The 25,078-nt window shown below is 44.0% G+C and overlaps 2 protein-coding genes across 4 annotated transcripts in view; both read right to left on the bottom strand.

Moving 5' to 3' along the window:
• LOC306912493 (high-affinity choline transporter 1-like) overlaps positions 1 to 13,222 on the bottom strand; it is a 38,810-nt gene extending 25,588 nt beyond the window's left edge. Inside the window, exon 1 of one of the 2 annotated variants that reach the window (XM_079488761.1) lies at positions 13,068 to 13,222. The gene's annotated coding sequence lies outside the window, so the exon portion shown is untranslated. Of the gene's footprint in view, positions 1 to 12,746; positions 12,781 to 13,067 lie in introns of those variants that run through there. The other variant, XM_079488760.1, reaches the window with a different exon arrangement.
• A 664-nt stretch (positions 13,223 to 13,886) lies between these two features.
• zfyve9a (zinc finger, FYVE domain containing 9a) overlaps positions 13,887 to 25,078 on the bottom strand; it is a 72,873-nt gene continuing 61,681 nt past the window's right edge. For both annotated transcript variants that reach the window (XM_079488942.1, XM_079488943.1), the window contains exon 21: positions 13,887 to 18,997. In XM_079488942.1, the coding sequence (XP_079345068.1) occupies positions 18,836 to 18,997 (162 nt within the window). In that variant the 3' untranslated portion in view covers positions 13,887 to 18,835. The remainder of the gene's footprint in view (positions 18,998 to 25,078) is intronic.

Raw genomic sequence — 25,078 nt, 5'->3', positions numbered from 1 at the left:
CTGGGAACAGAAAGAAGTGTGATGCCCCTCCAGTTGTTACAGTCGGATAGTGTGCCTTTCTTTGGAACCTTAACGATCACTCCTTTTGTCCAGTCCGATGGTATCTTCCCTTCCACCCAGATGTTGGTGTATAGTGGGAGTAGGATGTTTGCGGCTAGCTCTGGATCGACTTTAAAGAGTTCTGCGTTTAGGTTATCAGCACCTGGGGATTTTCCGTTTTTGAGTGATTTAATGGCCTCGATTATTTCTACTTTTGTTGGTGGGTTGATGTCAATGTCCAGATCTTCTACAGCTTCTTGTGTTTCTATTGGGTGTGGAGGGGGATCTCTGTTGAGAATCTCTCTGAAGTGTTCTGTCCAGCGATCTTCTTGTTCTTTTTCTGTGGTGAGTAATTGTCCTTGTTTGCTTCTGATATGTTGGATGTTTCTGAATTTTCTTCCACATATCAGGTTAGTGATTTTGTATACTGACTTACATTAAGCAAGAACAAAAAGCATGGGAATACATCACATATGTAAAATGCATTTATCGCGAAACATGCGTAAGCTAAGAACGTGACTAGAACATATCTATATAATGACACTATACATATAAACTATAACTAGAACATATCTATATAATGACACTATACATATAAACTATACATATATGCTATACTATGCTGTACTGTGTGTGTGTGTGTGTGTGTGTGTGTGTGTGTGTGTGTGTTGTATGTATGTATGTATGTATGTATGTATGTATGTATATATATATCGCTCAGATTTATATTTTTTTTAAATACTGTTTTTATTAGGCATAACTTCAGAATATCATTTGACATATAATGAGTCATTAAGTAATATAAAACGGGAAAATAAATAGTGACAGGTAGTGTAAATGTTCCAAATACAATACATAACTAGAAAAAGTGCCCATCTGGGCACAGGGCTCCACCAGGAGGATAGGAGTGTGTGTGTGATGTTTGGCAAAATGTTTAGAGTGTGTGTGTGTGTGTGTGTGTGCGTGTGCGTGTGCGTGTGCGTGTGTGTGTGTGTGTGTGTGTGTGTGTGTGAGAGAGACACGGCTTGGCCTGTTGTAGCGCCACCATGAGGCTGATTTGTAAACTGTCAAGTGGCATTTCTTCCAAAGCCTAGTGGGAATATGCATGCACAGTTTCACCACAATCGGACGCTGCGTTGAGTAGTTGTGGATTTGTACAAAACGGGTACAAAGCGGGCTACTCCTGAAAAGTTTAGAAGCCAATTGTAGCCAATGAGGGTGGATTATGAGAAATCAAACAAACCCGTCTTGATCACATGACTATGGAGAGCATGTGTACCGATTTGCGTGAAATTTGGATAAAATCTGAAGGAGTGTTTTACATATGTTGGCCTCCTGGTGGCGATATAAAGAGCATATGTGAAAAATTCCTGGCAAAGGTTTTTCCTTGGCCTCTAGGGAGTTGGCATACAAAGTTATCCACAGATCCGTGCAGTTAGAGGTAAAAACACTTTTTGGCCAGTTATAGCGCCACCATGAGGCTGAGTTGAAAATTTTCATGTGGCATTTCTTCCTCGGCCTAGTGGGGATGTGCGTGCACAATTTCACGGAAATCACACGATGTGTTCATGATTTGCAGCATTTTGTTTGAAACTGAGCACTCCTGCGAACTTTGGAAGCCAATCTTAGCCAATCAGGATGGAGTCTGAGAAATCTGAAAGACCAGTTTTGTTGAATGGCTCTAGAGAGACTGTGTACCAATTTGCGTGATGTTTGGACAAAATCTGTAGGTGTACTGTCCAAAAACTTGTTTTGCTCAAAGCGGCCTCCTGGTGGCGCTATAACAGGCCGTTCTGGAAATTTTGGGGCAGAGGTTCATTGTTGGCATCCAGGAGTGTGTGTGCAAAATTTGGCATCGACCGGGTTAACGGTGCCGGAGATTAGCTGTTCACAGACGGAAGGACGGACACACACACGGACACACGGACGGACGGACGGAGCAGGGCCGTGCAGAGAGCACTAGGGGGGCAGGGGCTCAAACTCCAAAAAAGGGCACATGTGTGGGCGCGCGTAGCGCGCGCCGATTTTTGGGGGTGGTCTTTTTGTGGAGTCCTTCCCTTGTGCCATTTCATGTCATTGGACAGTAAAATAAGAAATATGATAGAGAATAATTCAGAGAATAATTCATTATGATAGTGGCATTTATCATTACTTGTCAAATGTTCGTCTTGAAGGGCCAATGGCACTTATTGGCCCCCCCACACAAGCCCTTATTGGTCCCCCACACAAGCCCTTATTGGCCTCCCACATAAGCCCTTATTTTCCCCCCACACAAGCCCTTATTTGCCCCCCACACAAGCCCTTATTTGCCCCCCACACAAGCCCTTATTTGCCCCCCACACAAGTCCTTATTTGCCCCCCACACAAGCCGTTATTGGTCCCCCACACAAGCCCTTGTTTTCCCCCCACACAAGCCCTTATTGGCCCCCCACAAGCCCTTATTGGCCCCCACATAAGTTCGTATTGCCCCCCCCCCCCCCCCACACACACACACACACACACACACATGTCCTTATGTGGCAAAAAAATTAAAAAAATGTGTTCATAAAGGTGTCTACTATCACAGAAAAGATTGTTCCAACCCAACTCCCTTGGGAAACTTTGTGACAGCTGCTGAAAGTTGGGGTACCATAACATCCAATATAAGGCAAAAATGTCCAAATTTCATTATACTTTAAGTAGCATGTGACGTGTCAAACTAGGGGGTTTTCATGATTCTGAATCCATTGCAAGCATTAGTTTTGCACAAAAAACACTCCTTCGCCTAAAAATGGCATAGCCGTCATCACAAATGTGATGGCCCAAGAGGTGTTTTCGTGCAAAACTAATTCTTTCATATTGAAATTTTGTGAATTTTGCCTTATATTGGATGTTTATGGTACCCCAACTTTCAGCAGCTGTCACAAAGTTTCCCAAGGGAGTTGGGTTGGAACAAATTTATATGTGATTGTAGACACCTTTATGAACACATTTGTGAAGAAAGCTAGTGGTAAAGCATTTTTTTGCAGATTTGCCACACATTTAGCTAATTTTCTCTAACTATATGGACCAGAGCTAGGTGACACACCAAAGACGAGTGGCTTGATAAACCATTTTCAGGGTCTGTGGGAAGCAGCCTGATTGAAGAGCTGCGTTTAATTTGAATGTACAGCACATGTTCACATATGTGATTAATATATTGGCTCGGGAGCGGTCGGTTCCCCAGGCTACTGTACACAACAGTAGCAGTACAGTTGTATCTTTCTGCAAGGCAAGATACACAAAGCAGAATGATTTACCGCCACCTGCAGCATGTACTCTAGGTAGATATTGCCGATGCCTTAGCTCTCGGCTTGGGCATTACCGAGGCTTCCAATTGTTCCAAATATGAACACAAGTAGTTTACATTTGTAGCCAAGCTGTATAATAGCTTAAGACGCTGGTACTTAAGCACCTTGGTAAGGAATGCCTTTCCAGACTGTGGTCAAATGTACATGCCACTTCCAAAATGGTCACTGCTCTACTGTCCTCATCAACAACAACAATATCTGGTGTATTAGCTGTGACATCTGAAAAGGCATCATTTTCATTAGTGTGCATGAACATGGCAGTTGAAACACGTGAGTGCTTGTGGTATCTGATGGAACCACAATTCACATTAATATAGCTTAATAATCTATCTATTCTAGACAGAGGTCTTTTGTTCTTACTGTGACCACACCTAGTGACTTGGACCATTTGGTTTGGGTGTCAAACGACTGTCTGCTTGAGCTATTCACATGTGTATTGGGCTCCTTTATAAACTGTCAGAACTGTCTGTCTGTGGGTCAGTGTCCTGAAGCCGTTCAGGCTGAAGGATGTAGGCTATGGGGCTCACGCCCATGGCTGTGATGCTGTTTTCTACTCTCTGCAAATAAATGGAACTCCGAAACCCTCTTCATTTGCCTGTCTGCCTCCGACTTTCTTCTAAGTATTTTAGTAAGTTTGTTTATGGGCTCTATAGGGAGAGGAAAAGCAGTCCTCTCTCTGTTTAGTCCATTTACTTCATGCTTATACATTTTGGCAGATGATGAAACATATGAACTGTCCTTAGCTAATAGGTCAAAAATTATGTCGTGCCTAGCAATGTACATTCCCTTATATACATAGCAGCCATTAAGAATATGTGACAGTGTTTCTGTAACTGGAGTGTGGTCATGGTGCAGACAATGAGGAGGAAACGTGTTAGTGTACCACAGAGAGAGATTGAGTCTGGTTAGAAGGACCTGTAATATGGCTTTGACTGTAAAGGTGACTATATCCTCATTGTAGTGTGTAGTGCTTAGCCAGGGACTACTTTATGTGGCAGACCACTCTGCCTTGTGCTAGGTGCTCTTAGGTCCTGCGCAGCTGCATTGTATACCCTTGATTGATGTGTGTCTGTACTATAAACCTGATCTCCCTTTTCTCCAGTGTTTTATTTCCTTATTAGTTGTGTTCATAGGCCACATACACAACACATTGGCGACGAGAACCTGCAGTGCATTGTTGAAGGACGTTTGCAATGCCAGCTTTGGAGTTTGGAGGAAGGAAAACGAGTGACTGAGTGAAGATTAAAGTGGACACAGAGACAAAGGTGTGCTAATGAACCACCTGAACCTGTAGAAACACATTCCCCCACCCTCACAACCCATTCTCCCAACCAAACACCTAATTCCCCTAAACAAACGTCTCAGGGCAGACGTTTCCCACAGAGGCAGAGACGACCTACATAAGCTTGACTTATAAGTGAAAACTATTGTAATCATTTGACTGTTGATTGATGTGTGTCAGTTCTGGCTTTTGGAAGAGATTATTATTCCTGGAAAATCAGTATATGCACCTAATGGATATATATATATTTACCACTAAAGCTATTATGGAATTATTACCTTATATATAGAGTGAATAGGTAAATATAGGAGAAAATGATATTTAATCTTAAATGTTGCACATAACTCTCACACAAGTTAAGATCACGTTAATAGTACATCACTCATAGGTAAACACACAGGCCCGCTCCAGCGTCATCCTCTCAGCACATGCACACACATATACTAACAGAGGAACACAGGCAGGTTCCCTCACAGGTCAAAGTCACCTGCAACATGTGGCAGCGGTGGCCGAACGGATAGCGGCGCGGTCTAGATACCGGAAGGTTCCCAGTTCGAATCAGCCGTCCGACACGTTAAAATTACCACCGCTGAAATGCCCTTGAACAAGGCATCAACCACTACGATGAAATGTGTTCTATGAGCAGGGCCTGGCTGGAAACAAGTTCTTGAGCTTAGCCCAGATACCCTGGGTAAATATAGATTTCATTTCATTTCATTTCATTTCATTTCATTTCATTTCATTTCACCTCGACTGGACCGGACTGAGCAAACAATGGGACCGGATGGTTCACACACACACACACACACACACACAGAGGCGTCTGGGAGAAATGCGAGGCCCTGTGCGATATTTCGGGGGGAACAATGTGCGCGCGCGTTAGCGCGCGCGCAAATTAATTAATTAATTAATACTTACTTTTGCGTGAGAGAGAGAGAGAGAGAGAGAGAGAGAGAGAGAGGTCCTCTCTCTCTCTCTCTCTCACGCATAGTCATGTGTGACTAATTATTTGAAATAAAACCTTTTTTGTCCACACACAGTCCTACATGACATGATGGCATACCTTTTCACTTCACTCGAGTGCCGACTGCCGAGTCGTTTTGTTTGTGACCGGGAGCGGTTGTGCACTCAACTAGCCTACATGTGTTCAACTTGTTTTTGTTTCGTTTCCAGTGTGTGTATAATTCGACTGCGTTGCGCGGTGGCGCGGCCGATCTCCAAGCTCACAACGCGTCGCGCTGCAACGCATTGTGAGCTTGTAGATCTGCTCTAATTCTGCAGCGCAAGCTAGCACGGCACTGCGCAGCGCAAAGGGGGACAACAGGGGGCCCCACGACCGGACGGCCGGGCGTTGCTTAACGGGAGGCTGAATAAGTGACGCCGGTTGGGAGGAGGAGGCGACGCGCGGCCGTCGGAGGCCCCCCTGGGGGGCGGCTCCAAGCCGACCGCAGCTTAAATAGGTGAAAAATCAACTGCGACGGAACGGGCTGCGATGCGATTATTGTTTCTTAAAAAAAAACACTGCCTAGCGCGAGGCCTCGACTGCGCGAGGCCCTGTGCGGCCGCACCATTCGCACTACCCTTAAAGCGGCCCTGGCTGTACATATATACTATGAAGTGCTATGACTACATACAATGCACTTATTGTGCTGTCTACATGACATGCTATAAGTCTGTTTCAAATGCTATATAAGTCTAAGAAGTGCTGTCTAAGGGGGGTAGGGTAAGTGCTATGGGCCATGATGGAGTCTGAAAAGGTGGGTTTTCAGACTACGGCGGAAGATCGGGAGTGATGCTGCAGTTCTGATTGCAACGGGAAGTGCATTCCACAGTTTTGGGGCCAGAAGGGAGAAGAGTTTGGGACGTGTGGAGCGTTGTCCCGGCGTTTTTAGTGAGGGTACTTCCAGCTTCCCTGCGTTGGCTGATCTGAGTGTTAGCAGTTCCCTCATCTACCTCACCTGCCTGGCATCAGCTCATCACCTCCAAGTCTATAAAGTCATGCTCTTCTCACCGTGCGATGCCAGATCGTTTCTTGAAACCTTTGTTTTGTACTCCTCGACTTAGGCCCCCTACACACCCCGATCTGACGCAAGATCGGGCTTTGATCGCCGAGGTTTTGCTCCCTGAAACTCTGATCAGTTTGGTAGTGTCTCTATGTGTATAGTATATTGGGCTGCTAGAGTACCCGTACGGGGAACACGCATGGGTCACGTGATACCGGAGTGGCAGAAAAATCTTAAGTGGTGCAGTGCGCGACATTCCTGCATGTGGCGGGGGAAGAAGCCATAAAAGTGAGTAACATTTGTTTTCACCGAAGAGGAGAAAATCAAGATTGCTGTTTTGAAACAGAAGTTCAAAGGATACTGTGAGCCGCGAAAGAACATGCCGTACATAAGGCACATGTTTTTCACTCGTGTCAGAAACAATAGACACAGACCTGAAGAATAAGGCGAAAGACTGAATTTGGCGACCTGTGCAACTCATTACTACGTGACAGAATTGTCTGTGGGATACGTGATGATCAAGTAAGAGCCAGATTGCTCAGAGAGGCGGATCTCACGTTGGATAAAGCACTCGATGTGTGCCGTGCAAGCGAGATAACGTTCACACAGATGAAGGCTTTGCACGATGAAGTCGACGTGCACAAAGTTAGCACAACAAGAGCCTATAAAAAAGGAGGTAGCAGTACAAAAGAGAGCCCCATGACAAGTGAAAAGAAAGTTGACTGTGACAGATGTGGCTACAAGCATGAGCAAGGAAAGTGCCCAGCCTATGGACAAACATGCAGGAAATGTGATAGAAAAAATCACTATGCAAAAATGTGTCGTGCAAACAGTCAACCCAAACATAAGAAGATGCATGTTGTGGAAAAGTCTCATGACACTGACAGCAGTGAGACAGAAGAAATGTTCATTGGAACAATAGAGATGAAAAGCATTGATGCTGTTGAAAATGCAAAGAGTGACCAAGACCGATGGTCTGAAGAGCTGATAAACAAAAAGAAAGTCAAATTTCGAATTGACACTGGAGCTGACTGTAACGTCATGTCAAAACGTTTCACATGTTGGATGTCAGTGGAAAGCTGCATGCATCAAGCTGCAGGTTAGTGGCATACTCTGGCCACAAGATGGAGCCCTTGGGCAAAACGTCAGTCACCTGTCAGTACAAGGGCCAAAAACACAAGATTGATTTTGAGATCATTGAAAAAGAGGCACCAGCGATCCTGGGAAGGGAAACGAGCACGAAGCTGAAAATGGTGAAGAGGCTGTACAGCACAGAGAAGGAAGACAACATACAGAAGAAATATGAACATCTCTTCTCTGGACTTGGCTGCTTACCAGGTGAGCACAGCATAAAGATTGACCCGGAAGTGAGGCCAGTGATACATGCACCAAGGAGAGTCCCAGTTGCTCTCAGGGACAGAGTAATTGAGCAGCTTCATAAAATGGAGCAGTCGGATGTAATCATACGGCAATCCGAGCCTACACAGTGGGTGAACAGTATGGTGACAGTAGTCACACCCAAGAAGATCAGGATTTGTATGGATCCCAAAGCAATTAGAAGAGAGCACTATCCACTCCTCACAGTGGAGGAAGTGGTGTCACGCATGCCTAATGCAAAATATATCTCCGTTTTAGATGCAAACCAAGGGTTTTATCAGATAAAACTGGATGAAGAGAGCTCCAAGCTGTGCACATTTAACACACCCATTGGACGGTATCGCTTCAAGAGGCTTCCCTTTGGCATCTCGTCAGCGAGCGAGGTGTTCCAGAGAGCTGTGGCCCAAATGATTGAAGGATTAGACGGCGTGGTCAACATCATTGATGATTTGCTGGTGTGGGGGGACACATTACAGCAACAGGATCAGAGGCTGTTAAAGCTACTACAGAGAGCAGATGAGAATGGCCTGCGATTCAATAAGAGCAAGTGCAAGTTCAAGATGACAGAAGTCAAGTACATTGGCCATACACTGAGTGCAGAGGGGCTAAAGCCTGATGATGAGAAGATAAGAGCCATTGTACAAATACCCCCACCTGCTGACAAGCCAGCTTTAATGAGGTTCATGGGGATGATTCAATACCTTACCTTACCAATTTATCTGAAGTCTCTGCACCTCTAAGGCAGCTGCTGCAGGAAGAAACAGAATGGAACTGGGAGGAGCCTCAGCAGCAGAGCTATGGAAAGCTGAAGCAACTGATTACTGAAGCTCCCACTTTGAAATATTATGATGTCAACAAGGCTGTGACGCTGTCTGTGGATGCCAGCTCGGAGGGCATCGGGGCTGTGATGCTGCAGGATGGTCGACCTGTGGCATATGGCTCAAGGGCGCTCACAGATTGTCAACGAAGGTATGCTCAGATTGAAAAAGAGCTCCTAGCCATAGTATATGGATGTGAGAAATTCCATCAATATGTATATGGCAGAGAAGTCCAGGTGGAAAGCGATCACAAACCGCTGGAAAGCATTTTCAAGAAGCCACTGCATCAGGCTCCTATGAGGCTGCAAAGGATGCTGCTGCGACTTCAAAAGTACAACATTGCAGTGGCATACAAGCCAGGAAAGGAGTTTCACATTGCAGATGCATTGAGCCGTGCTTATCTATGTGAGCAGAAGGAGAATCTTCTGGAAGAGGAACTGCAGGTGAACTGGATCACGCCACAGTTGCCTATATCAGAGGAAAAGCAGGAGATGTTCAGGAATGCAACTGCACAAGACCCTGTACTGCAGGAGCTAAAGAACATGACTATGCAGGGATGGCCAAAAGACAGGTCTGCTGTGCCAGACAGCGTGCAACCGTTTGACATTCAGAGAGGAGATCAGTTTTGCCTCAGGACTGCTATTCAAATCTGAGAAACTCATTGTGCCGCAGCAAATGAGAGCACAGATGCTTGACAAGATACACGAGTCACACTTGGGCGTGGTCAAATGTAAGGAAAGGGCCAGAGATGTTCTTTATTGGCCAGGCATGTCCGCCCAAATTGAACAAGTTGTAGCAGTGTGCTGTCTGCAATGAGCACAGAAGTAACAATCAAAAAGAGCCGCTGATCTCACATCCACTGCCGACTAGACCGTGGGAGAAGGTTGGCACCGACATGTTTCACAGCAGTGGCTCTGAATATCTTCTATGTGTCGACTACTTCTCCAAATACCCGGAGATAATGAGGCTGAGCGACACCACCATTAAGGGTGTTATAACAGCCATGAAGTCCATGTTTGCCAGGCATGGCATACCAGACCTTTTGATTTCCGATAACGCCCCAGTGTATGCCAGTGCGGAATTCAAGAGCTTCGCACATAGCTGGGAGTTCAGTCATGTCACCTCAAGTCCACGATATGCACAGTCAAATGGACAGGCAGAAAAAGCTGTGCAAACCGTCAAGAGACTGCTCAAAAAGTCAGGCGACCCATACATAGCGCTTCTGGAATACAGAAATACACCACTGGAAGGTGTGGGCCTGTCGCCTGACCAGATGCTGATGGGACGTCGGCTAAAGACAAAACTGCCAGCGTCCACCTCACTACTCACACCTGAGGGTGCGCTTGAAGTTCACAACAAGCTGAAAGAAAAGCAAGCTAAACAGAAAATCTACTATGATCGTCATGCCAAACACCTACCTGAGCTGCATGCTGGAGAAAATGTGAGAATGCAGTCTCAGTCTGGAAACACTTGGAAGCCAGCTGTAGTTCTGAGGAGTCACGAGCAACAACGTTCCTATATGGTGCGTACACCTGAAGGCAGGATGTTCAGAAGTAACAGAAGACATCTCAGAGGGACTGCTGAGAGAGAGTTTCCATCTTCTGATGCTGAGCGAAACGTGGATGTGGATATGAACTGTGACAACCCAAGGCTTTCTGAGCAGGACATTTTACATGCACACACCTCAGCACACACTCCGCAGGAACACATTGACACTGCTCGCTCTCCTACTCAACCATATCGCACTAGATCAGGGCGACAAGTCAGAACTCCAGCGAGATTCAGAGAGTAGGGACACAAAAGTGGACTTTTGAGTTTATTTTGCACTGCAACTTTTGTTATTGACTGCATGGTTTTGTGGTTTTGAAATGTTATTGCGTTAAAAAAAAAAGAAGAAGAAGAAGAAGCTGTATCTGTACATGGTGAATATATTTTTTTGTTTTCTTGTGGACTTTTGCTACTGTTCTGTGATTTTGCCAGTTTGGAGGATAAGAAAAAGAAAATTTGTTTTTCAACTGTGTTAAAGAAAAGGTATGGGAATTTGTTTTTTCAACTGTGTAAAAGGAAAAAAAAGTAACTTAAGAAGAGGGATGTAGTATATTGGGCTGCTAGAGTACCCGTACGGGGAACACGCATGGGTCACGTGATACCGGATGCCGGGCAGTTGTTGTATGTCATGCTACCTGAGAACACACAGTAAACTAGAAAAAGTGCCCTTCTGGGCACAGGTCTCCACCAGGAGGATAGGAGTGTGTGTGTGATGTTTGGCAAAATGTTTAGGAGCAATATAAACGTGTGTGTGTGACACGGCTTGGCCTGTTGTAGCGCCACCATGAGGCTGATTTGAAAACTGTCAAGTGGCATTTCTTCCAAAGCCTAGTGGGAATATGCATGCAGTTTCACCACAATTGGACGCGGCGTTGAGCAGTTGTGGCGATTTGTACAAAGCGGGCTACTCCTGAAAAGTATAGAAGCCAATCGTAGCCAATGAGGGTGGATTATGAGAAATCAAACAAACCCGTCTTGATCACATGACTATGAAGAGCATGTGTACCGATTTGCGTGAAATTTGGATAAAATCTGATGGCGCTATAAAGAGCAGATGTGAAAAATTCCAGGCAAAGGTTTTTCCTTGGCCTCTAGGGAGTTGGCATACAAAGTTATCCACAGATCCGTGCAGTTAGAGGTAAAAACACTTTTCGGCCAGTTATAGCACCACCATGAGGCTGAGTTGAAAATGTTCATGTGGCATTTCTTCCTCGGCCTAGTGGGAATGTGCATGCACAATTTCACGGAAATCACACGATGTGTTCATGATTTGCAGCATTTTGTTTGAAACTGAGCACTCCTGCGAACTTTGGAAGCCAATCTTAGCCAATCAGGATGGAGTCTGAGAAATCTGAAAGACCCGTTTCGTTGAATGGCTCTAGAGACCAATTTGCGTGATGTTTGGACAAAATCTGTAGGTGTACTGTCCAAAAACTTGTTTTGCACAAAGCCGCCTCCTGGTGGCGCTATAACAGGCCGTTCTGGAAATTTTGGGGCAGAGGTTCATCGTTGGCATCCAGGGAGTGTGTGTGCAAAATTTGGCATCGACCGGGTTAATGGTGCCGGAGATTAGCTGTTCACAGACGGAAGGATGGACGGACGGACGGACGGACGGACACACACACACACACGGACGGACGGACGGACGGACGGACGGACGGACGGACGGAGTGCAAAACATACTCTCTCCCCATGCCTTCGGCCTGGTGGAGACAATGATTCACTGTTATCCTAAAGTCTGGAGATCCTGTCAAGTTATTGATACAACAGACAAACATTACAACGTGTGCACATCTCCTCTGCCCTTTTCCTCCTCACGTGTGCTTTCAAGAGCCTTTGCTTGAAAGTTGTCATGCTTTAGTTGTACTTTCTTAGTTGCATTTCTGTATTTTGTGCAAAGGTGCATTTAAATAATTTCATTAATTCAATCAATCAATCAATTCATATGGCTTTCTCTGTGTATGTGTGTGTACATTGCCAGATTTACTATTTTTTTTTAAGTCTGTCGTTTCCCCGCCACCTGCGGTCGCTTCTCGCCCTTAAGGCGTCTTACTGGTATTATAAAATGTTAATTTCATACGGTCCGAGGCTAAATGTAATGTTTCAGTTAATATATACATGCACAGCCTATGGTGGCTTGGTGGGGTTAGATCTACAAACCATACACATCAGTGAGTGTGGTTTAAGTTTAACATTTAGTTGTTAACATTTGGAACAATGTTTGTTTGATGTTTCATTGTAAAACAAGATTCTACATTTGGTGTCATAATGCACATTACAACTAATAGTGTTAAGTAGGCCTATTGGTGGATAAAAATGTATGAATATATACATCAAACAATAGGCCTACCTGTCCTGCTGCAGTGAGGCGACTGGCGAGTTACAAAATGAATAAATGGGCTGCTCTCCCTGCATGCCTTTTTAAATCTATATTAACATCAGGTGCAACTGCAAAGCCCCGCCTACTGACTGATTGATTGACTATTGACAGAATGGGTACTGCTCAAATAATACAGTAATGTAATACAAAAACTGCTAAGAGGATAAAACCAGAAAAAGCAGTAAGACTTGTTTACATATTAAAGGGGCCTCCATTTTAAATTCATCAAAACATTTAAAGACGTACAAATATAACGGAGCTAATACTGGAGGGTGTAGGGCTACTACTCACATATAGTTGTGCCCGTCTGTAGGCTACATGGCTGTGATGAATGGGAGTGGGACAGCTTCGGGTTTCGGGAAAGTTGATTAAATAGTCTCTTAATGTTTAAATTCAAGTGGTAAAGTTCACGTGGGCATGTCCGTCCATCTTTCTGATACTGTCTGTTGTCTTGGTATTCCTTTCATGCGACTTCACTCACCTCCACTATAAAGTGCATGTGGATGGAGCTGTTGTGTTTGTATTCCACCTTTACTCCATCTATCTTGCCCTCTTTTGAAAGTGCCTGTGGTAATTTTAGGTCTTGTTTTGAGAATTTGAAGAATTTGACCCTTCACCCTTTACCTCCCAATGAACTACATTTTACACTAATTATTATTGACAGGAAATGTAGTCTAGTCGCGGTAACTTAACAGCGTGTTTGTGGGAGAGAGCCAGAGAGAGAGCGAGAGAGAGTAGGCTATACAGTTGAATACCACGCATCGGAGTGAAATTAATTGAACCCCTTGTTTGAGCCGAATCTGAGCCAAACAAAATTGCTACTTTTGCTTAAATAAAACATATAATAATGCAACTCAATACAATTGCAAAAACGAGGATTCATTTAAAATGTCTATAAGTTTTAATATACATATACTACAGAATTTTGATAAAGACCACTTTAATTGACATTTGTAGTGTAATGAGAGGGGGGGGGGGGGGTACAGGGTTTTTGGCTTGTCATACATCTGGTTTCTTTTTGATTCATTCAATGTTGAATAAAAAAACCGAAAAGGATTTCAACAAAGTCAGTTACAGGATTGTATAAATAGATTTTTTTCCTGTTTAAGAGTTTCACCACAAACAATAAAATACTGTCAAACTGCAACGTTTGTTTGCTTGTGTTACCACTGCAAATTAATTTATCTGTATGCATGCATGCCATCATTGTTTGAACATCTCTGAAATGAAAAGAAGAATGCTACCATCAAAACAATTGCACCACTTGGATAAAGGATATTGCACACCTCAATGCCAAAGAACGTAACAGAAAACAGACTCAGAAAAATAAACCCATTAGTTGTCTTTGTTATAAAGGAACCTAAGCTTCTCTCCCCAGACAGGCAGACAGGCATGTTGTCACGCAGTGGAGAGAGAGAACACAGTGATGAGGATAAGCTCAACTCAGGACTCGGAGAGAGAACAGGATCACAGTACTTAACCCAGAAGCTCTGACCCATCATCTCTGGTTACATGTTTAACACTTTTATCCACAAGGGTCCCTACACATCTGGAAAAGAATGGGTGGGAGGGAGAGAGAGCATAGAGAGGGAGAGAGAGACAGAGAGCGAGAGAGTCCAGACAAATATGAATGTTAACAGATCTCCAAAACCCTGGACCTGCTAAAAAATGAGCATAGGAAATATACTCATTTCTGAAATAGAGATGAGCTTGTTTTATACAATTGCTAGTCTCTCAAGACACTGTTGCCTCGGGTCAACTTTCCAGGAACAACAGGGGCCGCTGTTTTCACGAATATTTGACGATGGGATTCTCAGATTGTACAATTGCAGACCGTTTCAACATTTCACATACTAATGTGTTGTGGCGTGATATTGAAATGTATGAGTCATATATTTCAATATTGCTCCACAAAAGATGCTGTACATATACTGTTAATATGTGAAATTAAGTAACAGGGTCGGCAATTGCATAAAACAAGCTCATATTACTCTGAGACTGCTATGTCTGCATAAATAATCAAGGAACCGATATCTTCAAATTCAGTCCAGAAATAGAAGTCCGAAAAGTATGGAAATAATCTAATAATTTAATTGTAATAATAATTGATAATTTAAAAAAAGAAAAAGAAAAGTATAGGAACCCTGTAATCAGTTTCAGTAACATTTACCTCCAGAAGATCCTTAACTATTTCAGGTCCATAAAATGTAAATGAAGTCTAATGCAGTAAGGGGTGAATTTGAAAGTTCTACTTAAGTAACTTTGCGTTGGCTCTTCTGCCAATATTCCTGTGATTGTCTTGAATGATGCTGATTAATGGAAGTGGAGAGATTCCTCCTCAGTTGTAATGACACAATGACTCATTCTCAAATAAGATGCTGGACTTTTTCAATCTGCATTTACATATTGTACCATTTCATTATTTAGCCTCTTGCGGTTTCATAATCAATGACTAAGTTGGAGAGATGTAACATCTTTACAATATATGTCGTGGATGATTATACAATTGCATTACATCGTTGGGTTGCTTTCGCCCCAATGTGAATCTAACCATAGGTCCGTCATAAAAGGAACAGCAAAATACATTTTACAGATTTTAACAGCAAGAGGAGAAATACATTCTTTGAGTATTTTTTAAATCAGGTCCATATCACTGAGGGAGAGGACAATCCAAATCTATGCACCACAAGGCATTAGATACCATGCATTGGCCAATGTATAGTTCATCATCATGAACACATTTATGAACACAGTGTAATTTTGTCCAATCTGTAGTTGGTATGACCCATTTAGTACAGTATGACCCATTTTCCACCGGTTAGGAACCGGTTCAGTTCAGAACCAGTTTTAAGTCCATGAGCCAGACCTCCAAAATTGGAACGTTAATTATGAATTGAGTGGGAAAATATATGATAACCCTTCCACAGTAGTAGCTTTTTCATATTTTCTATTTTTTGCATATTTCCTACATAATGCCTAATTGTCATTGTCTGTGTAAGTAATCAACTGGGGAAGTTTCATGGTGAGAACTATAAATGTATTTTTTACCTATTCACGTATAGGCCTACTGTAGGTGAAAATTACAAAATGTGTGATGAATATCAATAATAATCACACCCGTGTGAACCGAGTGGTGTAAGGTCTTATATAGACTGATCAGCTCTGGTCTGACGTAATGTCTGACGTAATGAAATCACACCCGTGTGAACTGGGTGACCATAGCAACCATGCTCATTTTTCATGCACAGACAGACAGACAGACTAACAAAGCCAGTTGTAGGAGTGGTTTACACCACTCAAAAAGCTACTCCTGTGGAAGGGTCATCATATATTAATTTACCTATATTGATCCTATAAACAATTTAATATACGGTATGGTTTTGCCCACTCAATTCATAATTAACGCTCCAATTTTGAAGGTCTGGCTCATGGACTAAAAACTGGTTCTGAACTGAACCGGTTCCCAACCGATGGAAAAGGGGCCTATGTGAATACAATATAACTGATACAATTGGGGTGGTTGTATTTTGTCTCCCTGCTCTTCTATTGAGACATTTTAGATTGTGCCAAAGGTCTCACCTAGACACAGGATCTGACACAAATTTTTACCTGATGGTCAAGACTCAATTTATCCCCTGAGCAAGCAGGTAGCTCAATAGTAAAATCACTTCAAATACTGGGTAGGAGAGGAAAGTTACATAGTTCTGTTTTAACACTATTTCAGTTGAAAGTACATGATTTATATATATATATATATATATATATATATATATATATATATATATATATATATATAGTCGATCTACAACTAGCTTGTCGATCTGCTAATTTAGCTATTTTCATGAATTCTTAAATTTATGAATTTATTTACTATTTTTTCTGGGCTGTTGTAACCAGACTTGCTGTCCACTCCCTCGGCCAGTGTCGTCTCTCCTGTAATGGCTTTGAATCCAGTGCACTGCTTCTGCATTTTTTGTGTTCTTTTCTTTTCGTTTAGTTTATTTCTTTAAACTTTACGTCAACAGTAATGTTTTTTTGTTTGTTTTTGTTTTCACACCCCAACCACTGACGTAGAAAGACAGAGCTTTGCTGATGTTAAGATAATGAAACATGAGAGGAGCTCATCACTGGGATGATGTTCCCTCGCTGCACGGTCCGGGTGGGTTAATGCTAATAGTTCAGTGCGGTTTTATAGGAAGCTGTGGGGTCCGGAGGTGTTGGGGGAGGGGGGGGGGGGGTTGTTGGATGGAAAGGATATTTTTATTGTCCTCTGTCCTCGTTTGTGATTCAAAGAGTTACGGATAAAGCATTGAAACCTTGTTTTTTTTTTTGTTAGCAGAGTTCATGTCTTGGGCCGAATCTATGCTTCGTCGTGTGCCGAGAAAGGCTCATGACGCGGTGCATCCGCAAAACATTGTGAGCTATTCTCGGCGTGCAATGAAGCATATGTTAGGGCCTAAGACAAAGGGGTTCTTGGAGAATGACATGAAGTATTCAGGTTCCGCTGACTTTCACAGAATGCCAGTCGAAAGAGTCGACATATTTGTTATTGTTCTGTCACCGTCTTTTTCATTTAACACCGTCCCCTTCTGTACCTCAGGGTCCGAGTGCTAGTGCGTTACCGAGTCCCAAACTCGTTTGTGTGGCAGAGCCATTGTTCTGACCAGAAAATAGTAATATTATTATGTACAAACACAATCAAACCATAGGGCCGTCCAAGGCGTCCATACGCCATCGTGAAATGATAAAGCATCTGGGGTGATCAAACGGATAAAGCTAAAAGAGACACGTCTAAAGCCCAAAGAAGTATACATTTTGTGTCTTGTTGTACTTCCGCTTGCGTCCTCCAGGGGAGTTGCTGCTGCAGGCACTGTTGCACCAAGGGGGTGCAGTTGAACTGGATGGCCACACAGAGGCACTTTCTCTCTCCTTGTGTCTGTAGACTGTGGGTGCTTGTTGTGTGGTGGTGGTGATGATGAGTCCAGACATGGCAGGGATGCGTCACCCTGGTGGTCTCACAGCTGCGTCTGTGCTACAAGGACGCCTTTTGCAGATGTTTAGCCCAGGTTAAGTGCTTCTGCTCCCTTGGGAGCTGTGGCTACCATGGTGGAACTGGAACCATTGAGAGGATATTGATGAGTATATCAGAGCTGTGGCTACCATGGTGGAACTGGAACGGTTGAGAGGATATTGATGAGTATATCAGTTTTGCCCGAAGGGAAACAAATGGGTATTTCTACAAATCTTGTTTAAAATGTATCCTTAACCTGTTAGCCTGGAGTGTGGACATCACAGGCCACACAACAAACACTTTAAAGGGCTAACCACTTGAGCCCTGTTTTATATTTCGGTGCATGATGGCAACACGCAGCGAAAAACAGATGATCTACAAGCTCACAGCGCATCACGATGCGCTGTGAGCTTGTAGGTCTGATATTTGAGCAATTTTTGAAGAATTCCAAAAGTGTGTAAATAAACACTCTTACTGTGTAATAAAAAAAATAATTCAACTTTTTTGTGAGCGATAAATGACACCATCTGAATGTCTACCAGTAAACCAGGCCCGCTTCGCAGGTATTAAAAACAAATATTTAGCGATTGCCATTTGAGCCATCCCGTTTAAGGGTAGATGAAAACCAGCACCTCATCTTTACAGAGAATGTCGCGGTAAAGTTGCAGCGGTGCGTGCCGGCTGGGGCTACAGTTAACGGTAAACGACAGGCAGACGGACATCCCTTTGCTCAGAACGTCCTAAACATCCCCAGTGCCTCTTCAGATTGGAGGAGATGATGACGACCGGGGTGCATCATAGGAGACCTGGATGTGAAAGCTGGTCCTCCTTGCTGGTCACCACCAGCAGCACGGCCTTCCTCAGGCAGTCTGAGGTGCCCAGTGGATGGAGAGGGATGTGGAGGAGGGCAGCCTGTGAGAGCCGAGGAGCCGTAGAGCCAGGGTGTGTGGTGTGGTCCGCCCCCGGTAAAAGAGCTATAAGAGAACGGAGGAGGAACTCTTTCAATGGCCTCTTTTTTAATGTTTGGAGTCTTTCTTTGTCCGTCTCCCTAGGAGATGATCTCCAGGATGTAGAAGACAAGCTCCATGACCACGGGACCCTCGCTGATCTGGCAGGCCCCTCCGTGGATGACAGGGATCAGGGCACTGTCCAGGTCCGACAGGTACTGGGGGAGCAGCGGCTGGCCGTTACTGCCCGCCAGGTAGCCCACCTAGAACAGGGGACAGCAGCACAGAGTTGGATTTAGGACAGTGCTTCTCCAACCTTTTGAGCGGTGCCTAACCACTCCAATGAACAGCTATGTGTGTATGTATGTACAGTATGTACAGTATGTATGTATGTATGTTTGAGTATGGACAGCTGCAATACCGCTGGGTGACCTAAAGTGGCACTGTTGAGCAGCCTAAAGGCAGCTGTTGAGCTTCACACTGACCACTATAACAATAGCACAGTACAGTACAGTACAGTACAGTACAGTACATACAGTACAGTACGACAGACAGACAGACAGACAGACAGACAGACAGACAGACAGACGTGTGATTTAATTGTAAAGGACTCGCAAACTGATAGCTATGTATTTGGCCGTCATGGACGCCATCTGAAAATAGGTACCCCCAGAATAGAAGATGTTACGTAAAAAGAAAATCTATCCAAGTTTCCAAATATTTTTGATATTTAAAAAAATAAAAAAAATAAAAGCAGACAAGGTCGAAGTGAGCTTGTAGATGTAGATCTCGTCATTTGTTAAAGATAATTATTATTATATCAATTACACACCCCATGAAGCCTTGAATCCTGGAGATTTTCTTTTTTTCACATAATTTGATCTCAATTTAAATAGTCTCAATTGAGTCTCCTTCTGACCAGCCAGCCTCCCGGTGGCCATGTCGTTTACTGCGTAATTGATAGAAAACATTTTTGTTGAAGTCAGGGTTGGGCAGGTAGGCACCGTAGTAGCTTGGACACCACCATTATGACATCATCACTAAATCCGTCACTAAAGCAGTCTCAATGACACAGCGTCACCCTGGCGTCACCACCTGTCACTGTGTCACTTCTTGTGAAGCTAAGAGCTTAGAGACAGCGGTGAGTGACGCACTGGGCATTGTGTGTCTGGGAAACTGACAGCTGTCTCGGTCAGCACTATCACTTTAATCATACAGGAACACACACTTTGTTGTTTGGGGACACTTTGAGTGCACTCCCTGACTCACTGGCTGTGGGAGAAAGCTGTCTTACTGCGTCTACCATTCTGTGCACTGCATCTGCACACCGTTGAGTCTGTTCTGTGCACTGCATCTGCACACCGTTGAGTCTGTTCTGTGCACTGCATCTGCACACCGTTGAGTCTGTTCTGTGCACTGCATCTGCACACCGTTGAGTCTGTTCTGTGCACTGCATCTGCACACCGTTGAGTCAGTGCCTACTGTTCTGTGCAATGAATCTTCATAAGTCAAAATTTTGAACTAAAGTTCATGGTTCCAAACTAGTTTAGTTATTTTTATTTTTTATTCCCAATACAGTTGTTAATATAGTTGCTGCTAGCTATTGTCAAAAGTATTGCCACAGCCCATATAGAACCACATACTTTATTCCTATTGGGAATAAAGTCCAAACCTTAAAAAAAATCCCTTTGGGATTAATAAAGTGACAATTTTTACAATATGTCCATTACCATTATACAAATTAATTCCTTCATTTTGGAAAAAAATAGCCAATTTAACATTGAGGTGCCCACAATGTTTAAATGCCACAGAATCCGAAATCCTTTTCCACTTTGCTTCTGTCTTTATATGGGACATGTGAAAATGAACTTGTGAAAGCTGATATGCTTTTATTGTGAAAGCAAAACCTGCATATTTCCGCATGCTGAAAATAGCTGATCTACAAGCTCACAACGTGTCACGGATGCAACGAGTTGTGAGCTTGCAGATCAGCTATTTTTGTCGTATGACGAATAATAAATCAGGCTTCACTGTGGGAGATGTTTTGTTAACAAGCTATTGGAAGCTATTTTTCGGTAGCACTTTATGTTTAATCAAACAACAAGTTTACCTCAGTGTTTGGGTGGGGACATTTGGGCTTATTATGCTTCAGCTTTACCAGGACAGGGCCAGTTCATATTTTGGGTGAAAGGGTACAGGCTTTAGTTTCGACATACGATTGGTCCGACAATGACAAACTACCCCAAACCCTAACCTAACCATAACCGCAAGCACGGAGCAGCGCATGTTCGCCAACCTTAACGCATGTTTGCCAACCTTAATCCGGTCGCCAACCTTAACGCATGTTCGCCAACCTTAATCCGGTCACCAACCTTAGCGCATGTTCGCCAACCTTAATCCGATCATTTTCCGCATGTCGGTCCTATGGTATGTCGGATAAGCGTGTGCGCCCCGGGTGAAAATATGAACGAGTTTGTGAACGCGTTCAGGGACAACACTGTACAAGAGTGCGGCACGCCACAAAGTGACACGCTGTGAGCTTGTAGATCTGCTGTTTTTGAATAGCCAAAATCAAAAGAAGCTAAAATCTAAAATGACACGGTTGCGGTTGTAACGGCTTAAAATGTGTTAAGTAAGTAATGCTGCTGATTAAGAAGATGAAGGCAGGCCTGGGCCATGGCTCAGTGGTCCAGGCACCTTGGCTGGTAATCCAGTCTGGCAGTGTGCCGTGGGTTCGACTCCCGATCCCGACGGCCTTTACTGCATGTCTCCCCCCATCTCTCTACACATTTCCTGTCAGCCTACTGTCTGTCCCTCCATAAAAAAATATAAAATAAAGGCGAAAGCCACAAAAAATAAACATTAAAAAAAAAAGAAAACAAGAAGATGAAGGCAAAGTAAAGTAAGTCTTATTTGTTATTGTAGAATTACAGAAATACACTCATGGAATACCTTTAATTTAACTTTTAGAAGCCTGTTACAGCAGGGGTGTCAAACTACCGGGGTGTGGGATGAAAAGAAAAAAGAAATTAGCAAAAAACTAAAGGTATTTTAATAAGAAATATTCACGTCTATTTATTATCTTTCTTATCGGTGTGTGGCAGCTGCTCTCTCTCCCCCTCTCTCTCTCTCTCTCTTTCTCTCCCCCCTTGGCTCTGCTGCGTTGGCAAAGCTGCCATTGTGTGAACATCAAAAACAATGCAGGCAGCAGGTTCACCTGCTGTGTGCAACCGTACTGTACTGCCAAGGTGACCTTTTACGTCGTCTCACCCTCGTGCACTTGGAAGGCCACGAGGGAGAGAATCAGGAACCTTGCAGGACATTGTTTACAGTCAACTATAAGACAAAAGTAAATAATAATAATAAATCGGTCGGAGAGTGCTTGTCGGTATCTGCCGAGAATGAGGAAATCTATCCCCGTTACAATGCACTAGTCCCCGGGGAGATGGAATGCTGAGGTGGAGCGCCACACCTACCATCAGCTCTAAGAACTCAACGCACGACTTGCCGGCCCCAAGCTGTGCTACTCATAATGATGAGTTGGCGGTGCCTGAGATCGAACCCATCCATGGCCTAATGTAAGTCGCTCTGGATTAAGAGCGTCTGCTAAATGCCTAAATTGTAAATTGTAATTGACCTTGTGGTCTAAATCAGGGGTGGGCAAGATGGAGAGGGACACTATATTTCCACTTACTCCAGAGGGTCACATTTCTGTCATTGTGGAGTTATTCATACCATTTGATGCCTTTTGCCATAGGTTGCATGCATCATGGCACCCTATATGGAGCCATGAGTTCCCAGATTAGCTATCTTGAAGCCGACCCCCGAGCAGGTCCGCCTCTCAGGAGGTTATACGGCAGGACAAGGCTATTTTCTGCCTCTTTCTGTAAAAACACCAACGGAGGCAGAAGTCTTAGTTAACTGACCAAGGCTTAGGCCTTTGCAACCAAGATTGAGCCGTGTAAACACACGATCTAACTTCTAAATGGACTAAAGGTATGAGACGCCACTATTTCTGTATTAACATTATATCATTGACAATATCAGTTAAATAGCTGTAAACATAATGTGCTATTTGCTCTGTTTCTTTGTCATCCAAACAGGTTTTAATTACCTGACAAACCATTAGACCACAGTCTAGCTGACAAAAGTCTGACTGACACAGTCTAACCAACTATTACTGTCTTGCTTGAGTCTTGCTATTCTCATAAACTAGAGTTTAGGCCTACAGGCAAACTGAATCCATCCATTTGTAATCATAGTCCTACCAACGTGTGCGTTAATTATATGTGTAAAGAAATGACCAATAAATAATGTAAAAGACACCGGTTTGGATTATTTAAACACTGGAGTAACAGTTTCAAGCTTTAGCATTAAACAGTATATGTCCGAGTACTTTGCTTAGTAGTAACCATTTAGTTGTTATAGGCCGTTCCAGGGCCTTAGGTCTGATAAATACCTAAATTGTGCACGATTGAACAAATCAATTAATTAAGCAGCAATAAAGGTGAAAATATTAGATTCCGGAACAGTAATTAAAACCTTTTAGCGCTATTAAAGCGACTTAAAGAGGAAAGTCAGCACAGAGGACAGCTGAAGGACAAAGGACACCTTCTCACCAACCACTCCAGGGAGCGGCCCTCCTGCCTACAGGCCTGGACAGCGGAGACCCCAGATCCTGGATCCAATCCACGCTGAACCTCGTTGACAAGCTTGTACGCTCTACGTAAAGGGAAGTGAACAAGCTGTTTTAATCTCATATTGGACAAAATAAAGTCCATTTTGAGTGAATTTGGAGGGAGAGAAGGAACTGCTCCCCCCCCCCCCCCCCCCCCCCCCCCTCCAACTGCCTGACCAGGGCTCACAGCAGGGGGTTTATGACTGCCTCTTGCCATGTTGACTTAGCTACTCTGGGGCAAGAGAGTTGTAAACTGCTAGCAGCTGACTGGTAGCAGCACCTAGAATAGCTTAGCGTTGAGCTAGTAGATCTGCTATATTCAACTAGCTTTTAGCTACTGATAGCTTAGCAGGGAGATAGCCTAGCAGTGAGCTGCTAGCCACCAACTGACTTTGAAGTGACCTCACGCTGAGTGAGCTTGTAGACCTGCTGCATTCATTTCAAGAACCAAACTGTCTTAACTCCAGGAAGCTACTGATTGTGTTAAACTGTGCATCAAGACTTCTAAATAGGCCTATCTTGACATTGCTATCCGTTGTCCACCTATTAAATCATAATAGCGTAAAACAACAAACATGGCGCAAGTTGAACTAGAAACGCTTAAAAAGAGTAGAGCCACAGCACAATCGTGTTTCTCCAGGAATGCTACCAAACTGGAAACAAGCGTTAATAGCGAGCATACCTCAGAGGATGATTTAACTAACGGATGGCAAACATTGCGAAAAGACTATGCAAAATTATCCGATGCTACGACTGACTATATCGACGCTCTCACTGAGGCAGACGCTGACGCTAATGCCACTGCCATAGAGGAGATTCATGGCAAGCTAACCATCTGTACCCAGAGATGTAGAGATGTGGAGATAAAGGCAAGAAAAGCAGTGTGGGAGTATCACGCAAAACCATGGACCGAGTCTGTAGAAAGCAGTGCCAAAGAAAATATAGACCTCATCAAAGCTCTCTGCGCCACCCCTGCGACCGCAGAGGTCAGGCGTAGTAACCGAGATGATTTGGAAGGTAAACTATATGAACTGGGGGAACAGGTGGCTAAATGGAAAGATAAGATCCCCACACAGCATGCTATAAAAAGCCAAGAGGGGTATGCCCGTCTTAAGCAAGCAAAAGAAAATATGTTTAGCCAGTGGGAGAGACTGGAGATTGATGAGGGATCAGATTCATCCGGAGTGAGTCAAGCGACGGTCCTCAGTTTCCCACCTAGACAAGATCTCCGAGGATGGTCTAAAGAAGGTGGAGAAGAAGGGCATCCGGAAGGCGACAGTAGCAAGCAGTACCCTACAACTCCAGCTGTGACATATATGACAGCAGGAGGAGGCCCGGCCATGCATGTTCAAGCTGCAACGTCTTCACAGAGGGTGATGGGCGGAGCCAGTCAAGGCCAAACGCTATCATCACAGTACCAGTCTGGACCCGATGTGAAACCACCCACCAGCGGAGCACAAAGCCAGTGGGGTTATCCTGGCAGCACACCGCAAGCATACAGCCACGCAGCGCCCTCTGGAGGCCAAACCATGATGCAAGGAAGTTCTGGGGGATCCCAGGTCACGAGGCCTAAGATAAAACTTGCTGCTGTTGAACCACCAAGATTCTGCGGCGACAGGAGAGATTACTGGCGCTGGCGCGAAGAATGGCAGAATGTTCTTGATCA

This window comes from Electrona antarctica (assembly GCF_951216825.1).
Source record: "Electrona antarctica genome assembly, chromosome: 19".
Lineage (NCBI taxonomy): Eukaryota > Metazoa > Chordata > Actinopteri > Myctophiformes > Myctophidae > Electrona > Electrona antarctica.
Note: the sequence above shows the minus strand (reverse complement) of the source record. Positions and strands in the feature narration are given on the sequence as shown.